The sequence below is a fragment of the Ipomoea nil genome, unplaced genomic scaffold (assembly GCF_001879475.1).
Source record: "Ipomoea nil cultivar Tokyo-kokei standard unplaced genomic scaffold, Asagao_1.1 scaffold0189, whole genome shotgun sequence".
Lineage (NCBI taxonomy): Eukaryota > Viridiplantae > Streptophyta > Magnoliopsida > Solanales > Convolvulaceae > Ipomoea > Ipomoea nil.
Window position 1 is genome coordinate 8,679 of NW_017616617.1, and position 12,721 is coordinate 21,399.

At 34.0% G+C, this 12,721-nt stretch overlaps 1 protein-coding gene and 1 long non-coding RNA gene across 2 annotated transcripts; both read left to right on the forward strand.

The window, feature by feature from the left end:
• Positions 1-1,890: 1,890 nt before the first annotated feature.
• LOC109187115 lies at positions 1,891-3,991 on the forward strand. Its single transcript, XR_002055227.1, has 2 exons — positions 1,891-2,193; positions 2,578-3,991. It is a non-coding gene; the product is annotated as an uncharacterized LOC109187115 (long non-coding RNA).
• A 2,088-nt stretch (positions 3,992-6,079) lies between these two features.
• LOC109187131 (protein FAR1-RELATED SEQUENCE 5-like) lies at positions 6,080-7,845 on the forward strand. The gene is made up of 2 exons (XM_019337278.1): positions 6,080-6,785; positions 7,177-7,845. Exons 1-2 carry the CDS (start codon positions 6,774-6,776, stop codon positions 7,843-7,845), a joined length of 681 nt encoding a protein of 226 aa, XP_019192823.1. The 5' UTR covers positions 6,080-6,773.
• Positions 7,846-12,721: the final 4,876 nt, after the last annotated feature.

Below are 12,721 nucleotides of genomic sequence, written 5' to 3' on the forward strand. Positions count from 1 at the left end.
GTTGCCCACCAGATTAGCAATCGAGTAAATGGCCCGCTTGTCGTGGAGATGAGCCGGCAAGCCTTCCAACGCTAGCCAAACAGGAATAATGGGAGACTCAACATCCGGGCGAAAATCTGGCGTCCAGCGAAAGACTCGCATGAGGGATCCCTTGATCGACCATGTCTTTCGAAGCCAGCAGCGCTGGAAATCGATCTCATGATCAAAGTTTATCAGAATGTGCCTCTGATCGATCAGGCCTAGAGTGAAGGCGCCACCAAAGCCAATTTGGTCAAAAGTCTTGCGAAGATCAGCCATCGGCGGGCGACTTTTTGCGAATTTGCCTACTAGTGCAAAACGAAACTTCTCAGAGAATTGTTGTACGTCGTCGTCTGAGAAGGAGACCGCGGGCATACCCTTATAACGCCTCGGCGGCCGGAGAGGCGAGGATTCAGATGATTTCGATAGAATATCAGCAAAAGTGCGGTGAGGGGGCGCGGCGGCCCCCGGCGGTGCCGCCATCAGAAGCACGCAAAGACAAAGATTGTGTGTATTTAACTTCTGCGGGCTTATAATAAATTTAAATTATATAAAAACGCTTAACGTTAGATAGAGTACTACTTGATTATTGTACATGTGCGATGCACGGATATGACTTATACAGTAATAAAAGTTTAGTAGTTTTTATATTAAATTTGATTTTCATAAAAGTAATCAATTGCAAAAATTTATACTATAGATCCATAATTTCTATACTATAGATCCATAATTTCTATACTGTAGATTCATAGTTTCTAAACTATAAATTCATAATTTCCATACTATAGATTCATAATTTCTATACTATAGATTCATAATTTCTATACTGTATAGTTATCAAATTATGAACATATAGTTCAGTGATTTGTGAATACAGAGTTCAACAATTGAGAATATAAATATTGAAAATTATGAACATAGAGTTCTGTAATTGTGAATATAGAGTTCAAAAATTATGAATTTATAATATAGAAATTATGAATCTATAATATAAAAAGTATGGATTTATAGTAGAAAAATTATGGATCCAATTCCGTATGTACCATGCATAATGCACACAGTTGCACAACATAATTTGCCTAAAACCACTATACAATTAAATATCTATACACAAACATATATGGAATCTGAGCGTAAATTACAAACTATTAAAATTAATATTACAAATTATTAAAATTTGTAATATTGCAATATTATTAAATTTGGAATATTTGAATTTTATATTGAAATTCAATTTCACAATTAAAGTACAATATAAGATACTAATCAGAACTAATAGCTTAGTTTTCAGAATGAACTAATTTCACTTTTGGTCCGACGACTTTAGAGGTTCTATCATTTTTGATGCACAACTTTAAATTTTTTCAATTTTGGTGTCTAATTTTGTTGTTTTTATCAATTTTGGTCCTTTCGACCAAATTGACAGCGAAATATTGCCGAATTTTACATTTTAGGGGCAAAATCGTCATCCCAAAGAAAAATATTCAATATCTAAACAAAAGAAAAATCATGTTAAGAGAAATATAAGAGTTTGGCAATCGTCGATGCTATAAATCTCATAGATCTGTGTCTAGTTTCTGTCCGTCTTCTCAATTATTCTCATCGATCAAACACCTATAGATATGATTTTAGAGTGATTTTGTTTAGATATTGAAGATGTTTCCTTAGGATGACGATTTTACCCCTAAAAATATAAAATCCGGCAATATTTCGTCGTCAATTTGGTTGAAAGGACCAAAATTGATAAAAACAACAAAGTTAGGCACCAAAATTGAAAACTTTTAAAGTTGTGCACCAAAAGTGATAGATCCTCTAAAGTCGTGGGACCAAAAGTGAAATTAATTCTTTCTAGAATCATCTTCACTCTCACTCACTGCACCTCTGCATCTCGCCTCTCTTAAGCTCACAAACTAAGAACTCTCTAGACACTCCTCACAATACTTAAGCTAAGTTTAGTGATTTACACACTACATATTTTCCATTGGAGATCTACCTCTACTGCTTTTTTTTTTTCTTTTTTTTTTCTTTTTTTTTTTTTTTTTTAAGTTAGGGTTCTTTCCTAGCTAATCTCTGAGAAGCAATCCAGAAATTCCAACTGTCTGAGTGGTTTTGTCAGGTATATTAGATTGAAGAAGATGAATATGGCCTACCAAATCTGGAAAATTCAAGACGCAGGTTCGTTTGATATATGGGTCTGTTCTGATGGTCATAAAATTGGTAATATTTTTCTCAAATTGAAAAATTTTCTGGTTTAAGGGGATAATTGCATGCATTCGAATCTGGATAGTCCACTGTAAACTCCTTCATCTCATCTTGAATCTATATATATTTTTAATAGATTTAGTTTAGTTCTCTCATACAATGATCGTATTCACCATTCATCAACTCCAAAGCTATGAATTTTTACGGCTTATCTTATGGGCAGCCATTGATGATCTAATTAAACCTCGGGTTTGCAGTGAAATTATCCACGTTAGATTCGGCTTGAACCTTCGGATCAACTGTTTCCTGTTCATGTTTGTGTTGTTGTTGTTTCAGCTATTATTATTGGTTATGTAGGCTGGGTTGATGATGATTTTTCTACAGTTCATCGGGATGGAGGGACCCGACCCGGGGCAAACTCCCGGTCTGCAGCCATGGCGGTATGGTTTCTCCATTACCAAATCTGAGCTTATTTTCTGCTCCATATAATTTCAAAAATTAAACTCCATATAGGCATTTTGCTCATAGTATTTTAATTATGTTAGAGTCACTTGGAACTGCAACTCTTGATTTTGGAGTACATATATATAGTTGGTTTGATGTATTTGGAAACTGTGTCTTAATTATTAATATTAATAATATTTTAAAATACAATTGTCACCGTGCCTCTATCTCTGTCAATCCATCGGTTCCATTTCCAGAAGGTTCACTTTACCTTCATCGTCTCTGCGCTTTCTGTTTCGTCACTCTGAAACTCCACCATTTTAGCTCGAATCCTACTCCATACCACACAGCTCGCTTGCGATTCTTGTCAATCGCAAGAGCATATGGTCGTATATCATAGTTTTCGTGGTTTTTCAAGCCCTATTTTAGATGTGTAGATTGTAGCAGTTTCCTGAAATTTCTAAGTTGAATCTTGCAGCCAAGGTAAGTTTTATACTATATCATTCTATTAATTTATATTCTATGAAACAAATCATCCTAATTTTATTAGATACAGGCAACCCTAACAGTTTAAGCTTGATTTCTACATGATCAATACATCCCAAGTCCTCTTAGAGTATGGATCTTTGGAAATAGTGACTTGGAAAGCACATGCAGATCATTTTTGTGTATGAATTTCTTACAAAGGTGGGTATGTTCACTATTTGGAGGTGTATTTGCTGGAGTGGCCGTTTTATACTCCGATTACCTACAAAATACTTTCAATTTCTTGGTGGAATTGCTCATAGCATTAGACTTTCTTAGTAATGATAGTATGATACTAAAAGTTTTGTCCCACCTTTAATGTGCATGATTGAAATTTATCCAAGTTGAATTATCAGGTTAAATTTTATCTACTTGTACTTTCTTTTGTCGCACATCTAATTGCATAGTGTTTCACATCTACTTTATATATGTGATACTTGTATGTTTTGTCTGTTGTGTGTCCTGCTTATTTACTAACATCACATCCTAGTTTTTGCAAATGATGAAATTTACTTTTGATGCTATATACAGAATACTTATTAAGTTCTCTACTATGGACCGCAGAATGCTTACCTAACACTGAGTAGGAGTCTGAATATGGATCTTTGAAATTATCACGTGTATCTTTAAATTGAAGTTCATGTACCCCAATCACAATGAGCCTGGGTTGCTACTATCCAATCACTTATCCATCTCAGAACGATTGAATTGCAAGTAGAAAACTGTAGTTTTTGTTTCAATTTCTATTGTTTGTACTTTGAAGATATACTATTAGAGTCTTTATGACACACTACCATTTTGATTTCTACCTTTGCAACATAGTTCATACTATTATTCTACTCAGTATTTAAGTGCTTACTGTGTGTCATGCAGTTCAGAGTAACATCCCTTTGTAGTTTTTTTTAAATGATACTGCCAAATTCTGATTTTATATACAGAATATTCCCTAAGTTGTCTATGCTGAAGAGCACAGCATGCGTACGGAACACTGAGTAGTAGTAGGATGTATTGATCTGTTTATTTATCACACATGTATTTTGAAATTTAAGTTGATGTAAACTTTGCACAATTTGTTTTTCCAAGTTTCTACTTTTACATTCACAGTACACACTATTACAGACTGGGTTGCTGATATCAATATGGTACCTCATCTTTTCTTTCACAGTATAATATATACTATTATAGACTTGATGACACTTTATAATTTTGCTCCCTACATACTTTTGACATAGTATGTGACTACATTCTCTTCTTAAGTAATTACTGTTTCTTGTAAGTATAAAGTGTAGAGTTAGATATCTATTTCAATTTTCAAGATTCTTCTCCTCTAATTATTTGAGTCGTCTTCCTTAGCTCGCCAATGTTCTCCTCTGCAACTGAGATCAGAAACTTGGTTCAATTTGATCTCTGTCAGCTGGACATGTTCTATAGATGGATCAAGGCTTGTTTTTACATTCTCATATATTGGTACTCTTTATAGTTAGTATGAGTTCTCTCAATCAAGAAGAAATTCAAGAAAACTGCATCAATACAGAACCTGGGAGAACAGATACTCACCATGCTCGGAATCTAAAAGCTAAGTTTGATTAAACCTATTTTAATCATTACCTACTACATATGCCAGTAATTACATTTCCAGATCTATGTTTAATTTAGATCCTTAATTTCTAAACAGTTAAGAATTTTTTATTGTCTATAAATCTTGGGTTTTTTCTAATTGCATGTGTGATTTAAACTACATTTTCCTCATATCTATGCCAACGATTACATTTCCAGATCTGTGTTTAATTTAGGTCCTCAATATCTAGAGGGTTATCCTGTTGTCTATAAATCTTTGGTTTTTTCTAATCGCATGTGTGATTTAAACTACATTTTCCTAATATTTATACCAGCAATTACATTTCCAGATCTGTGCTTAATTTAGGTCCTTAATATCTAAACAGTTAAGAATTTCTGATTGTCTATAAATCTTGGGTTTTTTCTAATCGCATGTGTGATTTAAACTACATTTTCCTCATATCTTCAAAATAGATAGATGCATGTTTGATATATCATCAAATCTGAGACTTTAAATTAGTATTAGCTTCTCCATTCCATGATTTTTAACTTTGATTGTAGTTCATAGTTGTTTTCCGAGAGATTTGTGCGATTCTAGATGATTCATTTTAGAATCGCAGTTGGCTTTCTTTTTTATTTTTTGTTTTTACTACTATATATTGATATATTGACACATATCCTACGAATTTCTAAATTGGTTTTTGAACTACATCCCCAGCTTAGAGATGGAAGAAGGAACAGATTCATCCACAATTGGGAGTAGGTGTTTCACACTAGGTATGTGTGATTTAACATTTAAAGATTCATGTAGTAGGTGTTTCTTTTTACAAATTGGTTGCTCAAATGTGATTTTAAGTGTTAATTCTATCACTCATGAAATATTTGTATTTGTAATTTACCTGTTTCTTTACAAACTTTATTTGTATTCCACATCAATTTGCTTGCTAATATATAAAATACAGTATAGATCTAATCTACACTTGGATTAGATAAGAACTAATTTAGATAATTTAAAAAACTTCTTATCTGGCCACTGTTGGTGTACATTCTGCCTTTCGAACTTGTCCTCATATTACTCCCATCAGCTTACTTATCTGGGAAGACAGGATTGTTCTTCTTGATTGTGTGAAACTTGCATTCTATGAATATTTTTCTCCTACAACATTTCAAAGTATAATAAATAAACACAATCTATTCTATGTTTGAAAATTTTTTCAGCATACAAATGGTAAAATGATAAAGAAGATTTCAATAAGAGGTAACAACCATAATTGAAATAAGTATAACATATAAGTTGAATTAAGCATTGAAATCACGTATGCATACCTCTATTTGCAGAAATGTGTTTTTTTTCAGCACATGCTTCTTTGTTAATTGTAGCATCTTCCCTTCCCTGACCAAATTATTTGTAGAATTCACCTTGACATTTTCACAAACAGTTTGCAGGTATGAATTATTATTGCTAGGTTTTGTAGATTCAGTCAATGGTACGCCCACATTCCCATTTGATTTATACAATCAATTGGTGCACACTATGAGCAGTATGAGTTAACACATTCATTCGCTATTCAATGAAAATTAGAAGTGGAAGGCTTACCCGCTATTATATCCGCAAATGAGATCCCCTTATTCAGTAGTCCTGCCAAAGCTCCTGCTTCTCCCTTAATTGCAGCCTCAGAGAGCTTATGTTGCTCGGCAATTTATACCATACACCCCGGTGTATAGAGCCATGTACGCCCAGCATCAAAACGACGCCGTATGGAATTGTTATGTAACGGATTTTTTTTTATTAGTCTGTTAACGCCGTCAAACGGTAAGAAGAGGGAAGTGAGAGAGCGGCTCTAAAGACATGATGTCGTCGCGCCGATCATGCATATTGGATTAGAGAACACGAGAGCTACCTGATTGTTCGATTTGCGTCGTATTTTGCAATTGTTGGATGGAAGCCATGTCTGATTCGATTGCACAGCAGGATGTGGCGGAGACAGAGCATACAACTGATCCTGTTGGAGTGGTAGATACAGAGGATGCTAATCCAGGTATTTGATTTTTAAGATTTTATTTTGTATTTGTGTTTGATGTATGATGAATATATTGAACTCGGTGTTGAATTATATAAGAATTGATATAGAATTTCTGTTTGATTGTGGTTGTTTTGGATGTTAGTATGGTTTGATTTGAAGTTGTTGTTTCAGTGAGGTTGTACGTGTATTATATGGTTTGATTTGTTTGGTTTTATGATTATGTGATTGTGCCATATGTGTATGTGTATTGTAGTTATGGATTATGTACATTAACAGTATGCGATATAGGTTTTATGTATTTTAATGATTATGTGTATTGTGCCATATGTTTATGTGTATTGTAGATATGGATTATGTACATTAACAGTATGGGTAGTTAAAATGTATGTTATTTGCAACTGATCAGGATTTGGTAGGGATGTCAGTGTGTTCGGTTGATGAAGCATATGACATGTATAATGATTATGCCTTTAGAGTAGGTTTTAGCGTGAGGAGGGGTAAGCAAAGATATAGTTCTGCTACAAAAACAATGAAAACGAAGATGTTCCATTGTTCGAAAGATGGTTTTAAAAGGAGTACAGGAAAAGGGTGTTATTCTAAAATTGATGGTCGTACAGGTTGTGGTGCATTTGTCCAATTCGATTTACATGAGAATGGGATGTGGATTGTTTCGAAGCATGAGAAGTTGCATAATCATGAATTGGTTCCACCAAGCAAGAGTTACCTTCTAAGGTCACATAGGATGGTGTCTAGGAATCATATATCATATCTTACTGATTTGAAGAGCAGTGGTGTGTCTGTTGCAGATGGTGTAAGATTACTTAAAACACAATCAGGGGGATCACCACTTGTTGGGTTTACAAGTGGGGATGCATATAATTCTCTATGTACCGATGCATTGAACAAATTGGATAGTACCGATTCAAACACATTGATTGAAATATTCAAACGGAGGCAGTCAAGTGAAAGGGATTTTTACTTTGATTTTGAGGTGGATTTGGAGTCAAGGTTGTGTAGTTTTTTTTGGAGGGATGGATGGATGAGGAGATACTATGATTTGTTCGGGATTTGCTAGTTCACGATACAACATATCGTACTAACAAATATGACATGATTTGTGGACCTTTTGTTGGCATGAATAACCATTGCATGAATGTTATGTTTGGATGCGGTTTTTTGATGAATGAGAAGATTGAGTTATTTGTATGGTTGTTTAAGACATTTTTGAGATCTATGGATTACAAAAGTCCACAAAGCATAATGACTGATCAATGTGCTGCTATGGCTGCTGCAATTGTTCAAGTTTTTCCAAGTTCACGACATCGGCTATGTATATGGCATATTGACGAGAACTCAAAGAAGCACATTAAAGGGGGTTAAGAAATCAAAAAGATTTCCTAGATATATTCAATTGCTTGTTGAAGTATACGGATACAGATGCGGAGTTTGAATTTTACTGGACGAGGTACGTGTCTGATGTATGCTTCGTTATTTTATTTTTATTTTTTTTTGTTTGTTTTTATTATTAGTTTACACATGGATTATCATTGAATGAATAGTTGTAGATTATATTATACAGAATACGGAATTATTTTTCTGGATCAAGTTTATGTGTATCTGTTTGATAGTTTATGTGTATTCATGTATAAGATTATGTACATTAGTCTGTTCTGTATGTTATATACTGACATGCTTGTAGGTTTACTTTAATATATCTATGGCATGTTATTTCAGGATGGTTACAACATATAAATGTCACAATAATCATGGCATGTTATTTCAGGATGGTTACAACATATAAATGTCACAATAATCACTGGATTGAAAAGTTGTATGGGTGTAGAGAAAAATGGTGTCCTGCTTTTAATAAAGATTATTTTTCGGGTGAGATTTTATCTTCTCAAAGGAGTGAGACCACCAATCACTCTATTTTCTAGAAGGTTGTCCAAGACATCTGGTTTTGTGTGATTTTTATAACTCTTTTGTTGGGGTCATATCAGAGTGGAGAAGTAGAGAGAATTGGAAGATGTTCGGTGTTCACAAGGTGTACCACAATGGTGATGGATAATGTTAAGATTCTGTTGCATGCTAGGGAAATTTATACAATTGAGATATACTATTTGTTTGAAGAACAATTTTGAAAGGTGGATCATGCTATCAAGAGTGTGTGATGTTGGAAGATGGTGTGTATAAGTATCATGTCTGGAGGCCTGATGTTGATATTATTAGGCATGAAGTGGTGTTTAATAGTAGACAAATGGACATTGGATGTAGTTGCAAGTTGTTTACTGAATTGGGATTTTGTGCTGTCATTGTTTACGCATTCTAAATGTGCATTGTGTTTCTGAAGAACCCGAGAAGTATATTTTTGAAGAGGTGGACTAAAAAATTTTTTGAAGTTGATAATGTTGATATAATGTCTAGAGTTGATAGTGGTAATGGTGCATCTTCTGTTTGGTTATTAGAAATCATTAGGAAATTTCAGAGGCTTGCTGTTTATAGTCAGGAAAATATCGAAGGACGGAAGATTTGTGAAGAAGCAATTGCAGATGCAAAGAGAAAGACTTGAAGCTGAATGTGGTGGCAGTTTATTTGAAGATTGTGACATAGGATCGACAAGTGGTGTTATAAAGGATCCATCTACTAGGCGGATGAAAGGGTTGCGGAATAGGAGGGTGAGCAGTGTTATTTCAAAGAAATATAACAAGCAAGGGGACGGAAGCATCTTGCAAATATGGTTGCTTCCAAAATAAAATCTGCTGTTCCAGTCTCAAGTTGAGGGTGATATTTTAAATATTGCAGGCGATGGATATCTTGTGCACCCAAGTTCCGGAGGTTCTAGTTTTTGTCACGTTAGCACAATGTCAAGCATGGATGATAATTAAAGCACATGTTAGTGTTAATCATCGTAGTAATATGTATCACGTACAGAACGATGTTAAATCACATAACTCAGCCAGTAATAAAATAGACTTTTATTATGATATGTGCTGTTTTAAAAGTTTATGTGTATTAATTATATACTTTATGTGTATTTCCTTATATACTGTATGTGTATTACTTCATATGATTATGTACATTTTTATTTGTGTTAATTACTTTTATTTATTTATGTACATTTCTTTTTTAGATTTGCAGTTATCAGTATAGGGAAATGATATGCTTGGTCATATGTGTATTATGTACATGTTATATTCAGTAGGATGTTTGATTATATATATTAGCAGAAACAAAATATTTGTTAGACTTTTTTTAGTAGTATGTGCACTGTTTGAAAGTTTGTGTGTATTCATTATATGGGTTATGTGTATTACTTCATATGATTATGTACAATTTTTTGATAGTTCACAGTTTTTGTAGTATATGCATTGATTATGCCACAAAACTATATTGTGGAATATGAAAAATATAGAATACAAGTAAACATTAGATTGGATTACCAAAAGGAGCATATACAAATTTTTTGATAATTGTTTATCAACTGAAACTTCTAGAAATTGAACCAAAAATACAAGTAACCATGTGTTTGGATTAGCAGAACTGATTTTTACAGATTGTGGTTAGTAGTTTCACTTCTCTTTCTTGTAGTTGTCCCTTGCTGATTGCATGACTGTTTCCATGTATTCGTTTTTCTTTCACATGATGATGTTTGCTGCATATTTTGCTCTAAGCGATGTAATGAAAGCAGCCTACAGTAAACAAAAGATACATGTTAAAATTAGAAGAAACAAGAGATAACATGTGTAATGTAGAACAAAGTTGATTATTACTTACATCACTATCACCCCCTACGAAACCTGTTTCCCATTTGTCTACTGCAGTCCCTTTGTAAGTTTCCATGTGGGCGCATGCAATACACACCACAATCTGTTGTGTTCTCTTCATTTTGCCATGGCATGTGAATGCACTCAGCTTCGATATTCTTCACTTTTCTTGCAAGGGTGTTTTTCTTCGATTGGAGGTATTTGTAGAAAACTGTTTTCTGCACATTATAGTAATTGCAGTGTTTAATTAATTTAAGTAATGTAAATATTAAACTACAGTGTATAGATATTTAATAGGAGTATTAGTTTATCTTACCAACTTAGCGGGCAGTTCTCATATCTGTTCGTATTTGGTATTCCCTTGGGCATTAGCTTGTTATCAATGATCTGAAGTTTTGACTTGGGGATGTTAAAGCACATCAAGTAGTAGTGATTGCGCCTCAAGATTGTAAAGAAAACCTGAAATGAATAATTAAAAGGTATTTAACAAATTGTGTCAAATACATACATAAATTCAATAATCTTAAAATTCATTATATATATATATATATATATATATATATATATATATATATATATATATATATATATATATATATATATTGTTTTACTTACAAGACTTGCATCTGTGATATCAATTGCAGTCCCCCTCAACTGGTAGTCAATATTTGCACAGAAGTCACCTATATCCATATTCCTTGCTTTTATTTCAACATTTTCAAGCGTCATCTGCAAAGAAGAGGTTGTGTGTCATATAGTACATTGTTTTAAAAAATGCGTTAGTTGTAGATGTGTACTTACGTAAGCAGCTTCCGAGAAGCAGATCCTTTTTGGTTGATCAATTGATCTTTTCATATCAAGCACCGTCAATCTGTGTGCCCAGATTTGCAGGATATTTGTAGCTAGTTGTCTATTTGCCAATGTTGCAATGTCCTCCCTCGTTGCAAACAGATCATGGGCAGAAAACAACATTTCACTGGAAACAAACGAAAACAAGTTGATATTACAAAATAAACATTTCACAATTTAAAGTAATATAATGTCATGAAGTAATACACATAACATATAACCAGGACACCAATGTACATAATATCATGAATGAATACACATAACATATACATGAATACACATAACATATATCAGGAATACACATAATGTGGTATATCAACTGAGAACACCAATGTACATAATATCATGAATGAATACACACAACATACCATGAATACACATAACATATATCAGGAATACACATAATGTGGTATATCAATTGAGAAAACACCAATGTACATAATATTATGAATGAATACACATAACATATATCATGAATACACATAACAAATATCATGAATACACATAATGTGGTATATCAACTGAAAGCATCTGTTATAACAAGTTATAAATGAAATACATACTAATACGGGTACTCAGTTTCATCTGATGGCAGGAATGCATAGTCTGAGATCAGTTTTTCCCTGGCGGAAACATTCTTGAGCTTTGAAATGTTGCTTATCCAGTACGGGGATCGACAAGCCAGAGGGAGGTTTTTGAACTTTCGCTTGGCCTCTTCCGGACATTGACATCTTCAACATCATCTTCAGATTCAGCAATGATGCTTTGTAGAGACAGAAAGTAATTAGGAACATGTTTTAATGTGTTAAGCAGTAGGCATAACAACATGATTAAATAATTAACAAGGATAAATGCACATAAGGATACCGTTAAGTGATATGTGAGTTTTACCTATCAAATTCAATTTGTTCTGGAGTTTTCTATTCAGTTGCTGGTAGTGATTGGGGTGAACCATCAGCTATGTCATCAATGATATTCTCCAGAGTGTTGCAATTGGGGTAAGTGTTGCTGCTGCTGTGTTTCCTTTGGTTGTTTGTGGTGGTGGTGTGGTGGGTGATGCTGATAGAGTTGCTGCTCGGGGTTCAGATGTGGGTTCGGGCGGAGGGTGTGTTGTTTCAGGTGGAGTTGCATTTCTTGGGGCCTCTTCGGGAGTAGCGTCATGGCTAGTTGGCGTTAGGAGATTAAAAGTTGGTGCGGTATGTCAGCAGTTGTCATGTTCTTCAATGTTGCCAGGAATGCCGCTTCAAGTTCAGCAACCACATCCAAGAAACTAGGTTGGTTGTAGATATCATCATCTCGCAGTAAGTTTTCCGTGGGTTGGATTCGGGCTTGGGGTGA